The sequence below is a fragment of the Pan paniscus genome, chromosome 5 (genome assembly GCF_029289425.2).
Source record: "Pan paniscus chromosome 5, NHGRI_mPanPan1-v2.0_pri, whole genome shotgun sequence".
Lineage (NCBI taxonomy): Eukaryota > Metazoa > Chordata > Mammalia > Primates > Hominidae > Pan > Pan paniscus.
In genome coordinates, this window is record NC_073254.2 from 139,281,088 (window position 1) to 139,307,447 (window position 26,360).

Consider the following 26,360-nt stretch of genomic DNA (forward strand, 5'->3'; position numbering starts at 1 on the left):
TGCTTGTTTTATGTTGAAATATAATCTGTAATTTACATACATCAAGATAACTCAGTACATTAAGTATTATTTACAGAGAGAGATCCAAAATGTATCTCAAGATGTAAGGCAGATTCCACTAAGCTTGACTTTCTAAATAACCTTTTAAAAATTATGTAGTTATTTCAAAATATTTTTAATTAAAAAGACACACACAGATATGAACTCTCCAACACAAACATACAGCTGTATAGCCTAGTGTAACATTATAAGACACACGCCATAGTAAGCAGCATCCAGATCAAGAAACAGGACTTTGCCAGCCACCCTAGAAACCCTACGTGGGCCTTGTCCCAGTCATACTTCCTTCTCTCTCCCCCAAAGTAACCACATCCTGGCATTTACTATCCTATATGGTTTTAGCAACCAAATCTACATCATTAGACACTATAGACAGTCATGATCACTTCAAAAAAGGATGACTTTGAAGCCTCTTATTTTAAACCATAGGCGTCTCATTTTTTCTTTTCTTTTCCTTATAATTTATATGGACAAATCTGGGTTATTTGAACTGTGGGAGACTTATTCTATGGGTTCCTGACTGCATTATGTGTGGTGGAGTTTGGCACATTCTTCCTTCTGTATTTATGACAAATTGGAAGCTGGATGTGGAGACTTGATGCCTTTGGCAAGACTATAGGTGATATGTTATCAGGAGGCACTATGTGGTTTGCTCTCCTTTTGAGAAGTAAGCAGCTGTTGGTGACCATGGCCCAGATCCATTAATTCATCAGGGGTTGTAAAAATGGTGATTTTCTACTTTTATCATTTCACTTTCATTTGTAAGCAAGTATAATTTTAAGAGAAACAATGCTTATCTACTATTTAGTTACCAGTGATACAGTTCACACAGGAGGGGCAAGATAAGTGCCTGATTCTTTTCCTTTATTTACCAGACTTCTTCTTTAAAAGCAATTTATTTGATTCGGACCACAAAATACAGGGAAGGAGCAAGGGCTACCCTGTAACGCCCTGGTCACACATCTTCCCAGTCTATGCTTCTATACATACTCTTTGTAAAACAGCAAGCTCATACTGTCCCCAGGTGTTTTTTTTTCCCACATTATCACAGCTGCAGAGTATAGGATAAGGTGGGAAGTTAAAACAGATGGCCCATTCAGAAGGTAGGGCTCCCTCCAATGCATGTTCCAGCTCCCTTTTGCTAATCTTGAAACCAAGGTAACTGGCTCTTCTTACTACTGTTTTACTTTTTTTTTTGAGACAGGGTCTCACTCTTTCACCCAGGTTGAAGTGTAGTGGTGCAATTTTGGCTCACTGCAGCCTTGACCTCCCGGGCTTAGGTGACCTTCCCACCTCAGCCTCCCAAGTAGCTGGGAGTATAGGCATGTGCCACCATGCCTAGCTAATTTCTGCATTTTTGTTAGAGATGGGGTTTCATAATGTTGCCCAGGATGGTCTCAAATTCCTGGACTCAAGCGATCTCTTGGCTTCTCAAAGTGCTCGGATTACAGGTGTAAGCCAATGCGCCCGGCCCTCATTTTTCTAAAACAACTCTCTCATGAACAAGTAGGCCATAGACAAATTACGCCTGAACAATTCTTAGAGTCGTTTAAAGTAACAATATAGAAAGGCAGTTGAATAATGCCCTTTCCTTACCCCCAGCTTCCTAAGTCCCAGGCTGTCTGTGGCACCTGGATTGCCACCCTTGGGTCCTCTACACCCCATGGCAGCAACGGTGGAACGGCAGGCCAGGCCAATCATAAGGAATAAACAGTCTTTACTGGGCTCAAACCAGGAGTCCATAGGTCTTGAGGACCTCTGTGTAATTGTTTTCTCCTCCACATTCTTTTGGGCCTGTTTACATAGCCTCATAAGCTGTTTTTTCTTCCAATAGCAGATATTGGCCTTCTCCTTCCTCTTCTCCTGGGTGGCTGTCACTGCCTGGTACTTCCAGCCAAACTCGTGAACCAGGCACCCCAGATAGGCAAATTTTCTCACAGGCTTCAGACACACAACCTTGGGAGCAGCAGGAAGCATCATCCACTTTTTCTTGTCATAGGGCAGTGGGATCCCATTAAACACCTTGGGGTGGTCAGGGACGGCCTGGCCTCGCTTGGTCTTGCGAAGCAGCATGCCTCAAGCGGTCTGCCAAAAGATGCAGCCGGGAGGCCTCAGGAAGGGTTGGTGTTCATCTACTTGTGAAGGAAGGCCAGGTACTCCAACCTGTTTCTGTGGAAAGTGCCAAAAATGTTGATGCCTTTGCAGTACACGACCACCACCTTCTGGCCCAGCAGTACCTGCCTATCCAGGACGGCTGTCAGGCAGACCAGAAGGTGGCCTTGGCCAGTGAGCACCAGGACCTGCCCCTCCATCTTTGGCAGCTGCCTGCGAAAATACCAGTTTTCAAGATAATTGCTTTCCTGTCATTCTTTGAAGGTGACCAATTATTTTTGCTTTTCATTATGATGAACTTATCCATTTATTGATTTTTATTTTTAATTAGAGATAGGGTCTCGCTATGCTGTCCAGGCTGGTTTTGAACTCCTGGGTTCAAGCTATCCTCCTGCCTCAGCCTCTCAAGTAGCTGTGATTACATGCATGCTTCACTGCCCATGGCTTGAACTTATCAATTTAAACGTACTTAGTGGATTTTAATCTATTATAGTTCTTATTTTTACTGAAACTCAAAATTCTCATTTTTGGCCAATGGAAGCCTCTTCCAGTTGGCTCCTGAGTCCTTTGACCTTACTCTAGCAGTCTTTGTTAGCTTCTTTGTTACCTGGTTTGATATTTCAGACTAATCTTGTACATTTCCAATTTCAGTCTCTTCTCCAAGAAGCCCTGGTTAGTGGAAAATATTAATTCAAGCCCGCACTCTGTGTGTTAGAGATGCTCATAGCTACTGGTTTCATTACTGTTTCTAGGTCTTTTCAGGGGACATACATATATACACATATTTATGTATATTTAAAATACAATATATCATATGCTCATATTAATATTTTCAATTAAAACTCAGAACTATAGTGTTTTTCTTTGTAACATATCATACAATTCACCCATTTAAAGTATACACTTTAGTGGCTTTAGTATACTCACACTGAGTTGATTCACAATTTTAGAACATTATCATCATCTCAAAAAAGAAGTGCTGTGTGCATCAGCAGTCACTCCCCATTTCCCTCCAACCCCTCTTGTCCTAGGCAACCACTAATGTACTTTCTGTCTCTATGAATATGCCTATTTTGGACATCTTACAGTATTTATTTGGTTGTCTGAAGCTTGTTCCCAGGTATATTCATCAGGAAAGGGTCCTGGAAACAATATTCCCAAGTTCTTGCATGCTGATAATAGCCCGCTTGTGTCATTTACACCTGAAAGTCAGTTTTGCTGGGTATAAAAATCTTTGTTTCTCATTCTCACCACGGCTGCCAGAATATCCCTTGAGTTGGTCATTAAAATGAGAGATCTATTTATAATACAACAGAATGCAATCTGCGAATTTGGGGTAAGAAATGAGTTAAAACTATGGTCATCCCCTAAGTAAAGAATCAGTACATATTCCCAACTGTTTCTGTGACTATTGCAGTTTATTGTTTTCCTTGAACGACTTCTCTACTTTTTAGCATCTGCTTTCCACTATCCACCAACTACCTTCTCTTCCATAGAACACAATATTTTTCCAGGGGAAAAAGATGCCCAACTTTTCTACTTCTTTTTCATTCCCATGTATACATATCTGGACTACCTAAGCATTGTATGGCAAGAAACATAACTCTACATTTAACTGGAAGGAGTCATTGTGTTTAGATACAAAAATGGGTTAAGAAGTTTTGAGTTACAGGAAGGAAATTTATCCCACTATACCCCTCCCCTAATTTATAATATTCTGTGAACTTGAATGTTAGTGTATCATAGTTCTAGAAAACTGGATTTAAAGGAATGCTTAAAAGACATTTATTTCATATTCCATTACTTAAATCAATTAAAAAAAAACAATGTGATAAGGGGTTTGCTCTAGGTAATACCTAATAACCAAACAGAGCCTGAGAAACCAGAATTCTAGATTCTAAAGGTAATGTTCTTTCCACCCTAGAAGAGCTACTTCTTAAGTTCATTAGCTGGATGTCTCCAATACAATGATTATTTCAAGTAGCCCCATCTTTTTTTTTTTTTGAGGCAGAATCTCACTCTGTTGCCCAGGCTGGAGTGCAGTGGCGTGATCTCAGCTCACTGCAACCTCCGCCTCCCGGGTTCAAGCAATTCTCCTGCCTCAGCCTCCCGAGTAGCTGGGGTTACAGGCATGCACCACTACACCCAGCTATTTTTTTTGTATTTTTAGTAGAGACAGGGTCTCACCATGTTTGCCAGCCTGGTTTCCAACTCCTGACCTCAGGTGATCTGCCTGCCTCGGCCTCCCAAAGTGCTGGGATTACAGGCGTGAGCCACCACACCCAGCCAACCCCCTGTTTACAAATGATTTACCTATAGGCTCAAAATTTGGTGATTTCCCTTAGAAAGAAAGAGAACTAGTAAGGGCCTCAGATCACTACATAAAAGTCTACTCCAGTTACATGTTCTCAGACAAGTAGCTCGTATCCTATTACTGGAAGGAGAAACACAGTCTTAGGGTGACAAGGAAGTAAAGTGACAGAATACATTATTAGTTTTTTGTCACATCTATAGATTCCATGAAACAGCTTTAAAAAATTAAGTATTTCAAATTTACACACGGCTTCAATATCGGTGTAGTCATAACCAAACTATCAATTCCTATCATGAATAGTCTTACATTTGCTTTGGATAATTAAAAATAAAGTAAAATATTACAAAATTGTAAACATATACTTTCTAATTGTCTTCAGTTTCCATGGTAAAGCGAGTCTAGATTTTGATTTGTAAAGCCTCACGAGTTTCTGGTAGACTGTGTCCTTCCCTTTTAATAGTCACCTCTTTTATCTCTCAGACCAGGTTTTCTTTTTTCTCCTGCTCATTACTGAACAGCTTTTCTCTTACTCCCTTCTTTCTCAAGCAAGCATTCATTCTTTTTGAAGTTTCTTAGGGGCCATTTACTGCTTGTAACAACAGGAAAAAGGCTCTTTGCTATGCCTTTCCTAACACCTTTCAATTAGATCCTGTAGGAATAGACAAAGTCACTGACTGTGCCAGGTATCTCAGTAGCCCAAAATTTCCATGTATGTTAGTAATAAATATAAACTTTATTATATGCTTATCTATAGCAATAATATATTAATAGAGCATATACACTTATCACAAATAATTCAACTTTTGACTTCTAAATGGTTAAGGAAAATGAAGAGATTAGAAATGCTCAATTTTTTTTAAAGAATACAAAATACATACTATTTTGTACCACACTTTCGACTGATTTATGAATGTGTGTGTGTTTTCAACGGAGAAATCTTGTTACTATCAGCAGCCTTTGTCTTTTTGAACTGCTTTGGATAATATAAAGACAAAGTAGTTGGATCTGAGACTGCAAGGATTTATGACCAATCTTTATTTAAATTTTATGTCACCTCCATTTCCATGTGAACTGAGGATAATATTAACAGCTAATAGATGTTGTTGTAAATAAACAACCTTCTAAGATGGAAATCTATAAATTGACTATAAAGAAGGAAATCCAGTTACCACTAAGTCATTTTCTTTATGAAACAGATGTCAGAAAGGGAAAAAGGTGACTTTCAAGACTTTATAAGCTGAATTCTAGTATGAAAAGTTAAAAAAATTTAAATCTTTAGAGGTTGGAAAAACTGAATCCTGAGTAAGACTGGGGCAGAAATTTAGTTAATGATTGTTTTCCAAATCTGTTGTGATTTTCCTTTAATATTTTCTGATCAAAAGAATATTACAAGTTCAGTATGGAAATTCAGATGAGTACAGAAAAACAGGCAGGGGGAAGGATCACATACCAACTGAAAGCAAATATTTAGGAATATTAGGTTTATAGTTTAGAAATAGCTCCACATGCATTTTTCTCTGTATTTTCCATAGCTGAAATCATATTATACATGAAAGTATCCTGCATTATTTACCATATCCATACTTGCCCATGCCCTTGAATAAACAAGCATAAATTTTAATGGCTGCATATTACTCTGTTATGTGAGCATTCCATGATCTGCTGCACTCCCTTGCTGCTGAATATTTGAGATGTTTCTTCTTATTTACTAAATATATAAAATATTTCCAAGACCTGCTTCTGGCATAATATAATTACATTTTTGGATTATTTCCTTTGGATAGATTCCCCAATGCAGGATAAGAGTAACTGGAGCTAAAAGGATCTACTCATATATACAGCACTTGTTTTTTTTCTTTTCCACAACACTTTTATTATATGACATTCCCAACAGCAATGCCTGAGAGTAAAATTTTGCCCCACTCTTACCAAACTAGGTATTAACATGATTTTCTGTCTTTGTTAATTTGATAGGAAAAAAAGGTTGGGGGAGAGGAGTCTAAGTGTTGGTATTTTATTCTGAGTATTCATAAAGTGGGTAAATGCTGATTCAGCATCTATCTGGACATAGGGGAAAGCATTGAATGGTTAAGGAAAAGTAGTGGGAATTGCAACACCAAGTAGTGGGGTTGCATGAGATTGAGAACATCTGTCAGTGTGGAAAACTGCCCATTTATGAGTAATAATTAAACTCCATTATTTGAGGGGACCTCCTGAGATTTCACTATGGGTTGGATCCCTATGAAAAATTCCTGACAGATGCAGGTCACTGGATCTAATCTTAGTTTAACCTTAGAAGCACTGGTTTTGAGTGTTCTCATTTGTGAACAATTAACATAATTAAGAGAAAACATACTATAAAATGTTCACTGTAAATCTTTAACTATAATGAGTAGATATTTTGTAGTTACTTTTATGATATATGACAATAAATCTGAGCAATCCTGTCTCACTTTTTCTAAGTGAATAAAATATAAAGAGCACTGGAGTCCAAATTTTTATTCACAGTCTAGAGAAATTCATTAAAGTGCTGTCAACATATGGTAGATTTACGAGCTATTTCTAAGTGCTTTTTGGAGTTCTCTAATTACATAAAAGCATACCAATTGTATTGGTAAGCCTTCATAATTTATGTCTGTTGATAAAGCCAAAATATTTTAGTTTCATCTGAAATGACAAGGTATTACCTCTTCCCTTCATTTATATCAGATATGATTTGAAAATTGAAAATAATGTTTTTTTCTAAATCGTGAACATCTACCTCATTCAGTGTCTCAACTACCTCAACTACTACCATTTTCAATATGCCTGAGAAAAGGCTGAATGTATACCTTAACTGTCACAATGTCACACCAAAATATATACATTTTACCAACATTTTGAAGTGTATCTGACTTTAGTTCAGAATAAAAAGAGGGATTAAAGCTGAAATCACATGGCTGTCTTTATATATATTGAAAGTTTTTGTTATATGTACTTACTGGATAATGAAAACCATTTTACTCTATTGATGAAAAGAGTCAGAGATTGAAGAATAAAAACATGGGAAAGAAAATGAGAATTTTTTCAATTTAATGAACTATATTAAAAATTCAAGGACAGCTTTGTGTTTTGAGAAAGACTTAAGTGCAATGAATAAATGTTTTCAAACACAACTTGTGCAAAAATCTATTATTAACTCATATGCATTACGAGTGTGATGGTTGAGTTTTCATAACTTAATTATTCTTTGTTGCCCAAGAAGTGGAAGATTTCATGGGCTAGAAGGTTGCTGCTAGTTCTTCTTTTTTTTTTTGAGACAGAGTCTCACTCTGTTGCCCAGGCTGGAGTGCAGTGGCATGATCCTGGCTCACTGCAACCTCTGCCTCCCGGGTTAAAGCAATTCTCCTGCCTCAGCCTCCTGAGTAGCTGGGATTGCAGGCATGCACCACCATACCCAGCTAATTTTTTTTATTTTTAGTAGAGACGGGGTTTCACCATGTTGGCCAGGCTGGTCTCAAACTCTTGACCTCAGGTGATTCACTCGCCTTGGCCTCCCAAAGTGCTGGGATTACAGGCGTGAGCCACCGTGCCCGGCAACTGCTAGTTCATTTTTATGAGATTTAGGTATGTAACTGATGAGCAAGTAAACAGAAAAGGAAGAAAAGTTGTGGTACCAACCCTGGCAACACTGGTTTTGGGAATAATATGTGGACACGGTCATGTGCTTTGCTACAGACAGCAGAGTCTAATCCCATTTCTGTCATGTCCTATATGGCTAAGGAATTAGCTTCTCAGAGCTTCAGTGTATCTACAATATGGAGATGACATAATTACCCCAGTATTGATACTGTGTACTTGGCACACAATAAACCATAAAAAAAGTTTTATCACCATTGCTGCCCTCCTTCTCTTCTTCATTCCAAAGGAAAGAAAGAAATGAACCATCAATACAGAACTCTTAAGTTCCTCTGTTTAGAATGTTACTTCCTCCAAATCTTCCATGGTTGACCCTTCTATGTCATTCAGACTGTGGCTCCGATTTGGCCGAAAGTAGTCCTCATCATCTCCCTTTCCCACCTTCCATCACTTTATCACATGGTTATATTGTATTTTCTTCAGAGCTCTTATTGCCATCTAAAATTATCCTGTGAACTTGTTTAACATTTTACCCCCTTATCATGTAAATTTTACGAAAGCAGAAACTTTGTCTAATTTGTTCACTGCTGAATCCTCCAGAGACTAGAACATGGCATGGAACATAAAAGATGCTTAACACATTTGCTGAATAAAGGAGTGAATCATAAGGTACTAGACATGTTAAAAATTGGAAGCCTGACCAGATGATAGACAGAAGTCTACTATAACTAGTTATTCAGGGCTCAATTCTAAATTAGTATTATTCCAAGTTTAGTTATAAAGCATTAGATGGCAGAAACTCATAAATGCTGGAGTTATTTGCCTTAATAGCTAAACCTAAACTGTATTATACAGTGTTCTTTCTACCTGACAATAGTAACTACATCAGAGAAAACTAAGGAAGTCACTATTTAATAATCATAATATCAAGTTAGACTTAAGAACTGAAACACATAAGTTAGCAGTAATTTATAAATTAGAGCAACTGTGGGTATTGTTTTGTCAATAACTAAAAATAACATAAAATATGATTACACAAGTAAATGCATCAACCTAAATGGTATTTATAAAACTAAGATGACAATCTCTTCTGCTTATCTTTTCTAACCCTAGCCTTCTACCTAATGGCAAGAATGAAAAACAAAAGTGTTTAGAATAAAGAGCCACGAAAAAAATTATTCTGTTCTATGCCTATCCTATTAAGGCTCTGGAATTTCCTTGTTTTTGAAGGACCTTAGAATCTCTATTTGTACTACTTCAGAGGAATCGGATACTTCAAATTATTATAATATAAAGATCAATTGTTAAGTTAAAAACAAACATTGCCCTCAAGGCTTATGTTTATTTTATTATCAATTTAAATGAATTTTCAGCTAAATTATAAGACTGGAGCTGTTTGCTTTCAAATGCAAACAAATTGTGGCATACTCAGATATATGACCTCTCTTGGGAAAACATTTCATCATGTAGCAGAAGTGAATTCATTATTATTATTAAAATGGTTAACCCTATGATCTGTCAGTGAACTATTTTCTAAAATGTTTTAAAGAAAAAAACTTAAAAAAATACATAAACCATAAATCTACATCATAAAGTGATAACACAAGAAAGTCTGGCAAATGAAATCTTTAGAGGACTTCCTTTAGAAGGCACCTAAAAATTTTTAACCCAGACCATAAAAATTTTTAACAAAAACAAATTTTTTTATGAATCAAATGATAGTTTCATACATTAGGTAAGACTTAATTTATAGAAGAAATCCAGGCCAGGGGCAGTGGCCTCATACCTATAGTCCTAGCACTTTGGGAGGCAGAGGCAGGAGGGTAACTTTAGGTCAGGAGTTCAAGACCAGCATGGGCAAAATGGTGAGGCCTTATCTCTACAAAAAAATAAAAAGTAGCCTGTAATCCCGGCACTTTGGGAGGCCGAGGAGGGTGGATCACGAGGTCAGGAGATGGAGACCATCCTGGTTAACACGGGGAAACCCCGTCTCTACTAAAAAATACAACAAATTAGCCGGGCATGGTGGCAGGCGCCTGTAGTCCCAGCTACTTGGGAGGCTGAGGCGGGAGAATGGCATGAACCTGGGAGGCGGAGCTTGCAGTGAGCGGAGACTGCACAACTGCGCTCCAGCCTGGGCGACAAAGCAAGACTCCATCTCAAAAAAAAAAAAAAAAAAGTAAAAATAAATAAATAAATAAATAAATAAAAAGTAATTAGCCAGGCATGGTGGTGTGCACATACAGTCCCAGCTATTCAGAGAGCTGAGGCAGGATTCCTTGAGCCCAGGAGTTCAAGGATGCAGTAAACTATGATCGTGCCACTGTGCTCCAGCCTGAGTGACAGAGAGACCCTCAATTCTGAAAAAACAAAACAAAACAAAAACCAATGACAAAAATCCAAAACAAATTCACAGCACCACAATCGAACTGTCTACATTTATCTATGCAGATAAAATTCCGTATAGTTTAGAAGAAACAGCTCTGTATAGGTATAGTTGCATTAAAATCCAGCTAATTAGCTGATATTCATTTTGCTTACATTTCTACTGCCAACTCTAATTATCTGACTTACTTCTTAAGGCTCTAGAGTCATAATGTTTGTTCAACAATCACATATTTAAACTTCATTCTGCATGAATATTTCCCTCTGCTTTTTGTTTAAGCAGCAACCTTTGCTCAGTACATATTTTAGTATGGATTTATGAATTTTATAGAAAGTGTTTATATTTTAGCAGTATTAAAAATCAGTTCACCGGTACTTAGTTTTTTTTTAAACAGCAATTTTTACATCTTATTGTTTTTAAAATTGAAATATGTTGCATTGTCAGTGATAATAGATATCTGTCCCCTCAAAATCTCATCTTGAAATGTGCCCCCCCCAATGTTGGAAGGTGGGGCCTAGTAGGAGGTGTTTGGATCATGGGGGTGGATCCCTCATGAATGGCTTGGTGATGAATGAGTTCTTGCTCTGCAAGTTCACATGAGATCTGGTTGTTTAGAGTATGGCACCTCCCTTCTCTCTCTTGGTCCCTTCTCTGACCATGTCACATGCCTGCTCCCCCACTGCCTTCTGCCATGAGTGGAAAGCTTCCTGAGGCTTCATGAGAAGCCAAGCAGATGCTGGAGCCTTGCTTATACAGACTGCAGAACCGTGAGCCAAATAAATCTCTCTTCTTTATAAATTACCCAGCCTCAGTATTCTTTTATAGCAATACAAAATGGACTAACACAGCCATGCAGATAGACTCTGGCAAAATCCCCCCTCAACCACTCAATCTCATGTTATCCTAGATTATGACATCACTTAAAACTGCTTCATTAAAAAAAACTCTTTTAATTCATACATCCCACCATATAGCCTTAACTTTAAAAGCTTCCAGTAACCTATTAAATTATGGCTACTACTCCTACGCTACTTCAGCTAAACCTCAAGCAATTCAACCAGTCCATCTTCTCTCTAACCACTACTCACCTGCCTTTTTCCTACTGCCTTATATTCATCTTGGACTGCATGGTCTATACATTTAATAAATTCTGCCAATACTTTAAAATCCATGCCTTTCTCTCTGTGTTACCTGGCTACCAAACCTCAACTAAAACCAACTAACTGCCTTCTCCATGCTTGTACCTAAAGTGCCGAACACTGTTGGAAAAAGCATCATACACTTGGGAGGATTGAGGCTACCATAAATTCATGGCTACCAGCCTAGACACTGTCCAGAACCTCTACCATGTTTCTGTACTCAACCCTTTAGAATGACAATTTTAAACTGTACACGTTCACATCAAACATCTCTCCTCTTCCCCTGAGTCTCAGCAGAAATCCTTGTCTTGTATTTAACAGGATCCACCAGAGAATAACTATCTCATTTATTTGCCACCAAGTCTAATAAGTTACCTACTTGTATTCCTACCTTCTCCTCCGCTTTCTCATATTGCAAAGGATGCCTCCCCAAAGGCCATCTGTTTTCGTGAATGCCACCTTCCCCTAACTGCTTAAAGACCTTGAACTAATCTTAATTTCCTTACCACCTTCTCTTCTTCAATCAAAAACAATTTGGATTCTATCCTATTACTCTACTGAAGTACCCTCCATAAAGTCATCCATGACCTCCATGTTGTAAGATGCTAAAGAGAGTCCATATACAACTTCTAGCAGCAGCACTTGACACAACTGAACATCTGTTTTCAAAATAGTATTTTCTCTTGGACTCTGTGAAGTCACATTCTACTAGTTTCCCTCCTACTTCCCAGACCACGACTTCTGAGTCTCCTTTTCTAGCTCTTTCTTCTCAACAACACTTAAATATTAAGGCCTATTTTCTCAGTGTATAATGCCCTGGACAATCTTACTCCTGTCCATTCTTTCAATTATCATTTAGTTGTTGATGACTCATGGGTTCAGGCCTATCAATATCTTATCTTCTGTGCTTGAGATCTCTAATGTCTAGCTGCTACTCAGTAGCTGGGAGCCAGAATGCCCAAGTTTGAAGCCTAGCTCTGCTACTTTGCATGTCCTTGGGCAAATAACACTCTGTGCCTCTGTTTCTTCCTCCATAAAATGAGAATAAAAACAGTTCCTACTCCTACCTTATAGGGTTGCTGTGAAATTAATATTTGAATTAACATTTGTCAATGGGGACTGTGTTTCTCTTATTCACTGTTGTTTCTGCGGCACCAACTGCAGTGCCTCAAAGCAGGTATTCAATAAGCATCTGCTGATTCACTTAATGAATGAAATTACCAGATGGTAAATTATCACAATTCTGAGGCATTTTCTGCTAGCCCTATTAAATTTTAAATTTCTTGCTACAGCTATCTTATATACCCTTCTAAAGGAGATCACAATTTGAAAGAAAAATAATTTGCAAGAACATTCCTGAAAAAAACAACTTTTGTTGAAAAACATTCACTCACAGGCAAAAATCTGTGTTAGAAATCCATGTCAATATGACTCAGGCAATAAAAATGATTTGAAGTATTGGTTTCAACAGTCATTATGAATTATAAAGTGATTCAATATAAATCAAAATAGAACATATTACCTCATCTCTTTCATTAGGCTTTTGAAAAATGAGAAGTGACTGACCTAGTGAGCACTGAAATCAAAGAAAAAGTGGTGGAAGGAAAAGCACCAGGTCTTTAACATCCAGGCAACACGGCAGGCCGCTGCCAAACAGCAACTGGCTCCCACCACAGACAACAGCAGTGGTGGTATAGAGGGCAGTATATGTCTGTCTGTCAACTTTACTGTTTCAAATCTGGAAGGCCGGGGAGAAGCCTACAGAGTAGACGGTATTTTCAGGAGAGGGGAAACTTTGTAAACAAGTGCTTTTTACTTGAAAATTTAGTGAAGATGTGTGTTAGTGAAGATTCATATCCCAAGTCACACTCGTCACCCTACTTTGGTGCCACTTTATTGAAGGCTTTTTCCAGTGAGACTTGCTGGCTCCAGTTTGGGGACTCTTGACAAAGTTATCTTCTCAGTAATTCTTATCTTCTGCTACTCTGGGCAGTTAAGAGGGCTACACAGTCTAACCCAAGTCAGTGGTCGCTGTGGTGGTCATGAATGCTGTTCATCACCACCTCTTCACCCCTTTAAGTTGTAGTGGCCCTATGACTTGCTCTGGCCAATGACATGTAAGCTGAAGTAACATGGGTCTTTCAGACAAGTGCATTAAAAGCCAGTGTGGGATTTGCCAGAATCTCTTTTGCCACCACTCCCTCTTCCCCATGACAACTAGAAATGACCTAGATGGCAGCTGCCCCAGCAGGTTGGACTCTGAAGGAAGGATGATGAGAAGCAGAGTCAAGGTAGAACATGCTGTCTTAATCCATTGAGATTTCAGGCTGTTGTTGAATGATAACACAGGTCTATTTCTCACTGATGTGAATTTGTAGTTTGCTGCTATGTGTAGGGAACTATGCTAAACTAAAAGGGATAAAAATATTTCATTAAAAAACAACTGAATTTGGCCAGGTGCGGTGGCTCATACCTCTAATCCCAGAACTTTGAGAGGCCAAGGTGGGTGGATCATGAGGTCAAGAGATAAGAGACCAGCCTGGCCAACATGGTGAAACCCCATCTCTACTAAAAATACAAAAAAAAAATTAGCCGGGCATGGTGGCGGGAGCCTGTAATCCCAGCTACTCGGGAGGCTGAGGCAGGAGAATTGCTTGAACCTGAGAGGAGGAGGATGCAGTGAAGTGAGCCAAGATCGCACCACTGCACTCCAGCCTGGGCGGCACAGCAAGACTCCGTCTCAGAAAACAAACAAAACAAAACAAAACAAAACAAAACAAAACAAAACAACTGAATTTTCTGACTTTCCCTTTCTGTTAGGTTTCAAGCACTCACTTGGCAATGAGATCAAGGGCTAGGCCAGCTTCTACCATTTACACATTAAGTATAAATAAGTTTCAGGACTAGGATTACTAGTGAAACGTAGAAATGTGCTCATGAATTGTGGAGATAAAATTTTTACAGCTTATAAAACTATGCTTTCAAAAACAATTATCAGTACAAGATAGGGCTTATGCAGAGGGACAAACAGAACAGATCTGAGTTTAGGGGTAGGTATGATTTCTGTAATTCACTCTAGGACAAGAAAAAGCAGTAATTTCTTTTGACTAAAGTATGTGTTGTTTTTGAATCAACTCTGTACACTCCTATATTCCTTTTAAAGTACAAATTAAATTTACCAATCATAATGGAATAGTCAATGTGTAACAGCTATAACTCATTAACCATGGAAATTTAATTATAAACATAATAAGCAAAATTACAATTCTCTGTTTTACTGAATTAAACTTTTAAATGAAAATATTAGCTATTCAGTATTTTACATTCCTTTCTTATAAAAATTTCAATAATGCCAAATAGTAAATTAATATTTAAAATATATGTAAGGCTAAATCTAAACCTCTAAGAAATCAAAGGGCCAAACACATTAATATACAACAATTACATAATTATATAATTACATTAATATAACAATCAGTATCACCTGATAAATATAATTAAAATTGTTCCTTTCTAGGAAATTGGCATAAATGTGTCATTAAGTTTTAGTTGGTTTCCTCAAATTAAGGACCATATATGTACCCTGTAGAATCACTTTCACATTTACTTTTTATAATTTCTTCTTAGGTTTATAATTTCAGAATGCTCTATGTTAAATCTATTTTAAAGGTCTACAATAAATGACCTACTGTATTTAGTAATGATATAATCTACAAATAGTCTCCAGCCGATTTTCAAAACTTTCTTTTTCAGAGAATCAGGATGTACAGAACAGATAAAAAGGAAGATGTTTTGCTAGCTGGGGTGGGGGTTGAAGGTGGAGCCACAGAGGCTATTTGTGGTTAGAGATCATGCATATTGTCAATCACCTTACTACATTACATTTTCTCCTTCCCATCTCCTACCCCAAGCCTTCCAGGCTAGTTGCTTATTTATATTATCCATGTACAGATTTTACTTTAAAAGTCACTGGAATAATTTTCTGTTGTGGTTTTAAAAAGTAAAGGTCACAGAAAACCTGTTGAAGAGTTTTAGTCAATGACTAAATGACTAAACATTTACTAAATGTTTTCTAGTGACAGGCATACAGTGTTAAGCATGAGGATATGAAAACAGCAGAAACGTCATTTTTATTTTTGAGTTGTACAAATCCTACTGGGGAAAAGGGAGTGAGTAGGTGAGAGGGCTCACAGAGCCATAAACAATGAACTATAATAATAGCGTATGCAGAGAATGCAGGAAAGGAAGTGAAGGGTGGGAGGGGGTCTCTTAGTGTTGTACAGCCAGGGAGGGCCTCGGAGGGGCTGTATCTATCTTGGCGGGTGGAAGGAGCAGGGTGAAAGACATTCTAGGTAGACGGAATGCAGATTTAAGAAGCACACAGATGCGCTTGGTGCATTTTTTGGAAGAAAAAGGGTCTGTTATACAGTGGAAGGTCCATGAGGACTGTTATGAAGGAAACCAGAAAAGGTAGGCTGAGGCTGAATTACAAAGGCTTTGTAGGCCAAATCAAAACGACTCAACTTTTAAGGCCACACGGACCAGTGGTGGTTTGCAAGAAGACTGTGTGGAGTGATGACAACCTTCCTTAGTGCCACAGTGGGGAAGAGACTGAAGAGGGGAGACGCTGGCAGTACGAAGGTCAGTTGGATGAACATCACTGTCGGTTTTCTCCCTGTGTACTGGCCGGTCATTCCAATAACAAAACCGACCAACCAGAACATCAACTTTTTTTCTTACAGGTCTCATCAAGTTTTCCAGTTTTGGTTTATGAGCTACATTTAATCACTAAAATGTAAGCTCCACAAGGCCAGGGATTGGGGGCTATTTTATCTCAGGCATATCTCGAGGCCATGAGCAGTGTCTGAGATATAGTTGGCACTCATCCAATATCTGCTGAAGAGATACTTGATTTCTTCCAAATAGTGATTGTGATCTGGAGCACATCTCTCACGGTTTTTTCCCAATCACCGCCCAATCTGATAAGCACCATTTCCATGTGCCACTCTGTACAGGTGAGGACACTATACAAAAACATGCCTAGAAGAGTCTTCCTGCTGAGGGGGCCACTCAAACTCACGGTCATCAAAACTTTCTGTCTCTTAATAAGTGAAAAACATGGTTCTTACTGCTCTCAAGGTCTTTCCCAGAAGACTGTCTCAATAAGGACGCTGTTGAGAAGGGGCAGAGAAAGCTTTATCAGCTTTTCTTTCATTCTGCAATCTATTTATATTCTTATTTTTGTTACGACTTTTTGTTTTTTTTCCCCTAAATTAATGAAATATAGACTTAACCACATATTTATTGTTTCTTAATGCAGACGTTTGGAATTATGTATTTTTTTAAGTATAACTCTGGCTGCTTTCCAACAAATTTAATGTGATGCTTATACTGTAGTTGTTAAGTAGTCTAATATTGTATACTCATTCCTTGATCTAGTTATTTGAGAGATTTTTAAATTTTCAAGTAGTTTTACCATTTTAAACATGTGTACATTTCTAATGTTATATTTTGATTGGAGGTATGATGTACATATTTTCCTAAAATTTTCATTGTCTATAGCATATGAAAAATATTGTAAAGAATTTAATTACTATATTAGTCTGTTTTGTGTCGCTATAAAGGAATACCTGAGGCTGGGTAATTTATAAAGAAAAGAGATTTATTTTGGCTCATGGTTCTGCAGATGGTAGAAGCAGCATAATACCAGCATCTGCTTCTGGTGGGGCCCTCAGGAAACTTACAATCATGGCAGAAGGTGAAGAGGGAGCAGGTGTCACACATGGCCAGAGGGGGAGCAGGAGAGACAGGTGAAGGGAAAGGAGGTAGCAGACTTTTTTTTTTTTTTTTTTTTTTTAAAGTAGAGACAGAATCTGGCTTTTATTGCCTGGACTTGTCTCAAATTCCTGAGGCTCAAGTGATCCCCCTCCCTCAGTCTCCCCAAGTGTTGGGATTACAGGCATGAGCCACCATGTCCGGCCAGATTCTTTTTAACAACCAGACCTTGCTGTAACTAATAGAGTGAGAACTCACTCATTACCCTGGAGGAAGGCACCAAGCCATTCATAAGGGATCTAGCCCCATGACCCAAACATCTCTCATGAGACCCCATCTTTAACATTGGGGATCACATTTCAATATGAGATTTGGAGGGGACACACATCCGAACTATATCGATTACCTGATTTTTAATTTCACTGTATCACTATTTCAATTCTTCCTTTTAACTATATTGCATAGCTGTTATTTCTTCACTGTATGGGATTAACATATATTTTTATTTTAAGGTATTGTGATCACTGTTTTCAATTCTTTTTTTTTTTTTCCAATTAGGCCTTTTGTTGATATCTCTACTTTCTGGATTTAAATCTACCTAATTAGAGATCATAATTAAAGTTCTTTCCATATATAAGAAAGCAGGATAAATGTGAGCTCAATTTTTATAATTTAGTATTTAGGCAGGATTTGGGAGGGTGCTAATGTATTTCTGGTGGATCCAAATGTATTGTTGGATTTTTCTTGTTTATACCACATATTTCTACCTTTTATGGAAAATTCAATATAAGCAATATATGTGGGTTATTTTATGGTATCAAATTTTTTGTGTTCATAAAAATAGCAAAACCAGATTGCTGTTAATGCTCTTCCATTCTTTGCTCTGGTCACTAGGAAACCAGAAGATACATTTCCATACAAAGCCCAGATGATTTACAAACTGGCAGAATACACTGCTATGTGCTAACCTTATCTGAAACTTTAATATGCCCTAACTTTATTCTCTGTTTTTCCCCAGCTCTGTTTGAATCATACACATTTTCTGGCACTCTGATTTTTTTGCAGAATCAGGCAGGAGACAGATGGATAGTCTGGGAGATGACTCACTTTCTAATGAATTGTGGCAGACATTGAGTTTGAAAGGTAACCAGTCATATATCCTAATTTTCTAGAGAATTTCTAAACATTTTTATGATTATCCATAACTAAATAAACTCTAAAAAATCAATTTCTAACTCCCAAATACTCCGAATGTCTTAACCCTATTATGAAAAAACAACTACATCTTCCCACCAGTAAATTGACACTCTTAATCTTCTCTCTCTCCTCCCTACTCCACAATCCTACTCCCCTCTGTGTTTCCTCCTTGTTAGTCTTAAAATTTGGCAGTATTATATTTATTGAGTAAGTCTCTTTCAGCAGTATTTCATACTGGTGTTTGCAGCAGTGGATAACTTTTAGGGGGAATCTGAAGAAAAATCCTTTTGCTGCCTTCAAAATGAGAGGTTATCATAGTAAACTCACCTACTGTAAAAATCCATTCTGTGTCTTTTACCAGTCTTGGATAAGATGTCTTCCGCATCTTTTTTCTTTGAAAGCTAGTTCTTAATCATTTTGGCTTCCAGGAGTTGGCTACTGTTTTTCTATTTTACAAAGTTAAAATGTACAGGCAGAATATTTTCTTTGAGGATTAAAAACTCTGGTCTATTCTAAATGTCGTCTCTTAGCTTACAAAATATTTTTGCAAATCAGATTACATTTTTTCAGGTATCTTATTCAACTGTCAGTTTCCATGTGGTTTGTCTATTTTCTCTGCCATATTTATATTCACCATAGTGGGCGAAATCTTATTGTTGGCTCCTACACGTCCTATCTCCCTACTCATCTCACAGGGCCTCGATTTCCTGTTCAGGAATTATCTATACTTCCTTATACTACTCAGTCTTCACGGGATATGAATCCAAACTTTGAGGAAGACTTCTAGCGTATCCTTTTTCATTCTCCAAGATCCCCAAAGAGGCTGCATGTAACTGAAACTCTGACAATTAGCCTCTTTCTTCAGGGACTTTGTGTCTTGAGTAGAGTAACAGAAGGGTGGAAGAAATAGTCCATGTTACTAATTGCAGGGTGTCCCAAGGTGATAGTACAGCTATAGAGATCCCCTATGCCAACTTGACACTTTTTGTTCCAAGTTGCTCTTCAGCCCTCTCTCTGATTCTGTAACATTTCTATGTCCTATTACATTCACTTTCTGCTCAATATAGCTATTGGTTTCTGTTGTAAAACAAATAATGTTACATGGTATATTCACATAAATTCTTTTCTACATGTGTCATCTTCTCTTGCAATGTCATATTTTACACGTTTTGCACTTGTCAATTTCAATATCATCTTTGCTTTACTCTTATTCTGTAGCAGCATTTCCAAAATTTGTTCTGAAAAATAATTCTAATTTACTGTTAACAGATGTCACTTTTTTTTAATAGAGGAAGGCTATTGTTAAGTAAGTGTGGAAAATGCAAGGATAAATAAAAGTTAATTCACTTCTTTTTTTGTGCATTCTGAATTTCCAAGAAAGAATACAGGATGTAGCTCTTCCCAAACTTATTTTTAGTATGTATACAGATACAGATTTATCCTGCCATATTAAAAGAAACTAGTGGTCTTTAGAACATATTTTGGGTAATCATATTCTAGATGCTGCTAAATTTACTATCTCCAGTGAGAATTTTAGCTCCCTTCCAGCTTATAATAGAGCAGTGCTACCTTTTAAATTTATTTTTAATACTGATCCTTCCTATTTAATATTCATCTTATCCCCATCCTAGCTGTTTGTAATTCTTGTGGTTGAGCTTCTTATATAGCATTTGAAAATACTGATGCTTGACTTTTTTATGGTGCTACAAAATATTTTAACTGAGCTATGAGGTTTCAAATTTTTGAATATGTGCCTGTAATCAAAGTTTACTACAGGTACTTCATGTTTCTATTATTTTTTTGGTAGCTTAGACTTCTGCTGGGATTCTTAACTATTGTCCAGTGTTTCTAACTGTAACTTTCCTGAAACACATATCACAAATCAGTAGTACTTCTCCTGCTTTTGCATACAAATTGAAGAATCTTGAGCTGATATCAATGTGGGGTCTATCTACTTCTGATGGTGAATTGTTCTTAAAATACTCCTGAGCCTCAGTGATGAAATCAGAATGTTAAATTATGGTGGTTTAAAAGTCCCTCTATGAGATACATAGAAAGACGAATTGTCCTAGACACCTTAGTAAATTGTCTGATCTATGTAAAAAGTGTGTGGTATAAAACTTTAAAACCAACTTATTCATAATTTGCTATGTTGGTGTTCTATTAAATGAATGCTCATTTAAAAAAATTTTGGTATGAATACAAATAGCTCAAGAACAGACCTGGGGTAAAAAATTTTCTGGATCACATTCCTAATGGCCAATTCCCCTGAATGCATTCATCAAATGAAAATCAATTGTCAGGGTCTAAGTAACTGGGAGAAATAGGCAAGTGATGATGTTAAAACAATCCAGTATTAATCACTTCTCACTTGCCAACACCACTTCAGAGAATAAATATTCATTGATTATAGCAATATTATTCAAAATAAAAAGATACTGAAAATAATCTAACTGTTCAACATTCTGGAAACTATAAGAAAAAACATGCTAAGAATATGGGTCCCTATAACTAAAGCACTCTACAGATACAAAAATAAAAGAAAAAATCTTAAATTTTTATCATAAAATTTAAAATACAGAAAACCTACATGTAATAAAAACATGTTTGTATAGTGATAATGACAAAACAGACTGAAAGAATAGTTATTTGCAATGGAAGTGTTCTTTGTAGCCATTTGTTTACTAAAGTTCACTATACAGAATTAAAAAATATCCTTACAAAGTCTTAGGCAAATTATTTTATCTATAGGCAAACTATAATATCTGTGGGTATTATAATTATATATATACATATCAAGTGTACACATATATAGAAACACATATATGTATGTAAACTTAAAACACTGAGTGAAAACGTATCCTAATCAAACATGATGTATATTTAGAATAGATACATATGTGTTTTTCCTACATAATACATATGTATTATCCTAATTGAGCCCAGACACAAAAGGATGCAATCCTTATTTCCTCCAAATTGTCTCACCTCCACATAGATTATGGAAAAAGTTAAAACCAAGGTCATCTTAGCATATCATGTCCAAAGCAATGAGAACATCCTGGCATTGGATACTCAAGGACAAGTATTCTAAAAGCAGAAACCTATTAACTAAAATAACATTAGTTAATTTTAAACATAACTTTTTAAAAATATAGGGTTTTAGGGTTTTTTGGTTTTGGCTTAATCCTTAGTATACCCTAAACTGAACTGAACACATGAAGTTATCTGGTAGTGGAAAAACAGAAAAAAGGGAGGAAGAGGCATAATAGACCAGGGGATCACATTACCCTGGCTGAGAAGGTAACAGAGTTCACAATGAACAACATTTAACACGAAAACAGGAGAGATATAGATGAATACAGAAGTCATCTATATACTTTGAAAAGATCTAAGGTAGAATAAAATCTAAACAGAGAGGAAATGTAAGATTGTGAGGGTTGTATGTTTTGGTTAAGAAAGTACTTGAGAGACAGGAACAAAGTCAAGCAGCTTTTCTCATTAAACATTTATTGCTGTGCTTAAATCTGTTTGAAGGAGCATAGCAATACATGAAATACTGGTTTGGGTAAGATCTACTCTTTCCCCAGCCGGAATGCTGAGGCTAACTCAAATCTGACTGACGTGCAACTGAAATATGTGACAGTTTTTCCATAATGTCAACATTTAACACTGTCAACATTAAAGATGAGGCCCATTCCAAAAACCCTTAGTGGACACTCAAACGATATTCATAAAGTTGTCCAAAACCTTTCAAGAAAATAGCATCAGTGACCTTTATGAGGATGATACAAAAATCCTTTCTTAATCTATCAATAAAAGGCAGCTAAATTTAAAATTCCTGCTTTGCTCCAAGCAGTGGATAATTAATGAAGCCTTGACTCAGGAAGAGCTCCAAAGCACTTGATACAGGGATGCTGGCCTTTAGGACTGTTTACTTGGTAGCTAAGTGTCTCACCCCCTTAATTACATAAAAACTACAATTTTTATATCTTACTTGCCAGGCTTTATTCATTTAAAAAAGTTTTTATTTGTATTAACATTAAAATAATTCTCAAAGAAAAAAATTCATCCACAAGCCTGCCACTACACTAAACTTCTTTAATTTGTCCATAGGCACATATAATTTGTAGCTATAATCACACCACACGTAACATAATAGAGCCAGTTTCTAAAGGCATTACTTAACATTCCCTGACAATATGTTCTGCCAAACTTTCCCAGCTTGCTCATTTCATTAGTACATATTGTAAGAAATTCAGTGTAAGCTACAGCTTCATTGAAACATAAAAATTCCATAGATTCCTTCTAAATATATGTCACGAATGGCATATTTTACCAAAAATGTAGTTTAAGACACTTTATAATTCACATTTATATACCACTTTTCATCTTACCTCTTCTCCAGACAGATAGTAGGCTGAGAGTAGTCCACCAACAAAGCGTATATTTACTTCAAAGACAGAAATTTCAGCATTCTATGGAAAAAAAAATTCAAACATGATGATAGTACACAATTCAGAAAACCATTATTGTGATAAATTATACTAAATACTTAAATTTTGTTCAAATCTTATGCTTGCCCAGAGAAGTTTATATACAGGGGGAAATGTTCTCCCTTTTAAAATTAAGGTATTAAATATCACTGTGCATTATACGTATCGAAACATCACTAACGGACCCCCAAAATACGTACAATCATTATATGACAATTTTTAAAAATAAAGGAAGAAACATACTTAAAATAAATGATATGGTTTGTCTCTGTGTCCCCACCCAAATCTCATCTTGTAGCTCACATAATTCACACATGTTGTGGGATGGACCCGGTGGGAGATAACTGAATCATGGGGAGGGGTCTTTCCTGTGCTGTTCTTGTGATAGTGAATAAGTCTCACAAGATCTGACGGTTTTAAAAAGGGAGTTTCCCTGCACAAGCTCTTTCTCTCTTTGCCTGTTGCCATCCATGTAAGTTATGACTTGCTCCTAGCCTTCCGCCATGATTGTGAGGCCTCCCTAGCCATGTGAAACTGTTAAATCCATTAAACCTCTTTTTCTTCCCAGTCTCAGGTATGTCTTTATCAGCAGTGTGAAAACGGACTAATGCAAGAGATAAAAATAATTTTGACTGCTAAACAAAATTACAAAAATATTTGTCAAATAAAGTTCTTTCCTCTCTCTTCAACAGCAGATACAATATTTGATATTCTCTATTTGTGTAAACACAATGGGGCCAGGGCATTTTTTTTTTCCTGCTCTGCATTCTCCTTTATTTTATTCATTTGTCTGCTTTTTCTTCCTGAAAGGCTATTCAGCCTATACTTAGGCTGGTACTTCAACATTAGTCTAGGAATCTTTTCATCATGATGCACAACTGGACTGCAAATAGGATTTGAAGTCTGAGGACCTGGGTTCTAGTGCTGGTTTCCAACTTTTTGCCTTTGGCTTGGGATTGTTCTTCTCATCTCTGAGAAGATATTTCATCTTCGCATAAAGGACATGATAATAATCATGTATGTTATACCATGCTGAAATAGCCCTTATTTACATCAATAATAGCTTGCTTTTATTATTTACAACGTGCCAGGTGCTGTGCTAATGTCTTTATATAGACTCTTTTAGTTCTCACAATGACCTTATGAATTAATTACTATTCTTATATCCATTTTAAAATGCTGAAGCTGAGACTTATAGTGGTTAATGTGACTTTTTGAAGTTCAGACAACTAATAATTGGTAGAAGCAGGATCTGAACTTGAGTACTGTGGCTCCTGATTCAGGGCTCTGCTATTCTGACTTCTATATACCTCACAGGATAATGCACCAAGTCTCTTTATTCATGGTCATATAATTAGTAATTACTGCTAATATTTTATACTTGATTAGTAAATAGATCTGTCTTACATTCTGTTACTAGATAAGTTAGAATAACTAACCTACTATTTAGATTATAAAGTACATTTCAAGCTTTAGTTAGCTTCTTTTCATGTTCATTGGGCCTACTGAGTAGTTGTTCACTTTTGCCTAACATCAAACCATTCACTAATAATCATGGGACTCACAGCAATTTATAATATATGGAGTCAATATCTGGCAAATAAACTTAGTCAAAATCATGAGATATTATTTCCTTTAATAAGCATTTATTAAGCAACTACTATGTGCCAAACCCTGTCCTAGGTGATAGGGAAATGGCAATAAGGACTGTTAAGGTCCTCAAGCTCACTTGAGTCTACATTTTAGTGGGATAAAATATTTCCAGAAAAAAAAGGAGATATGTATTAATTTTATCCTTACATGCTCTCTGTAAAAAGGTTTAAGAATCTAACAATTAAAGCCAAGTAATTTCTTAAGTTAAAAAAAATTCAAAAAAATTCCTATAAAAGGACAATTATGAAAACAAGTTAGGAGACAGAATTACTAAGTCAAAGTTAGGCAAAAACATCACAAAATAAGACTGGTGTATTTAACTGTATTTTATAATTTGTAATGTGCACCTGATATAATCTGATTAAAAGTACTATATATAGGTGTAATTTAACTTTGAGGTCTATCACTCTGAACGAATTTTACATAAATATTGGCAAAGGCTTTAATATTCTACAAAATTACTGATAAGGAAAAGCGAAGCTAATCCATGTATTTAGTTTGGTTCACGTGACTACGTTTCCTATGTTTAAGAGTAATAATATCTAATAATAAAATCTAATAAACTTAAACCCTCAAATCATATTCCTTTCAATTAGTACTTGTGTTTTTCAGTTTTTAAACCTGGTAACAGTTTCCCACATTTCTGCCTATTGAAGACTGTTAAGATGATATTATATTCTTATTCTGGCTACAGGTTCTTGACATAATGCATTTTCTCTTCCTCCCGTGAAAATTTTGGATAATTAAGACCTTTATATAGACATCCGATAAAAATTATTGCAAGGTGGAGGTCTGAGTCATGTCAAACACCGCCAGAAATATATCTTCAGCTAGACATCAATCAACTGTTGGATGCAGTTATTCAACCAGTTATTGATCCAATTACATATTCTAAAACCTAAATTCTATTTATCTTGTACTGTGCGATATTGAGAAATGACCCTGCAAGGTGCCATACTCAAGGTCACTTGCTATGGCTTTGGATTTCATGGATCTAATAGTCTGTCCAGTGAGCCTGTTTAAGAAGCAAATCTGGTTTGTTAGTTAATCCATGAAGGATACCAGTGACTGCTATGTCCTTGTCTTTAATAAATCTTGCTCTGGAACATCACACCACCACCATCACTAGTTCTCAAGTCACCATCTTCTCTGTTTGAAAACCAGAACCACATTCGAATCTCCAACATATAATTCTTTCTCTCTCCTTTTCAAAGTTAAGTTTAAATAATTTAGAAACCTTAATTTGAGGTCTCTTTCAATATTCTAGGTTGTATTATGTTTTTAGGCCAAAAGATTGAAATTTAGACCCTTTAGTTAACTCTTTACAGATTCGTAGATGAAAAGGACTAAGAAGATAAAAATTCTCCCACCACACCAAATTGGCTGGCTATCCTGCAGAAATCAGAAAGACCTGGGATTGAAGGCTGATTTGGAAGCCATCTGAATTTGAGGTCCCAGATAACTAATTTATTCTGAGTCTTGGTTTTGTCATACGTAGAAAAGGACAATGAATTCCTCCGTGATGTAAAGCAATGTACACAATAGCTGGTAACGCACTCAACAGACACTCAATAGACAGCTGTTGCCACTACCACTGTGCAGCTCAGCCT

At 36.6% G+C, this 26,360-nt stretch overlaps 1 protein-coding gene and 1 pseudogene across 1 annotated transcript in view; both read right to left on the reverse strand.

The window, feature by feature from the left end:
* MAN1A1 (mannosidase alpha class 1A member 1) overlaps nucleotides 1-26,360 on the reverse strand; it is a 172,780-nt gene that overhangs the window by 90,688 nt on the left and 55,732 nt on the right. Inside the window, exon 5 of the mRNA XM_024929141.5 lies at nucleotides 22,999-23,079. Coding sequence (XP_024784909.2) covers nucleotides 22,999-23,079 — 81 coding nt within the window. The remainder of the gene's footprint in view (nucleotides 1-22,998; nucleotides 23,080-26,360) is intronic.
* On the reverse strand, nucleotides 1,787-2,445 carry LOC134730514 (large ribosomal subunit protein uL13-like; annotated as a pseudogene).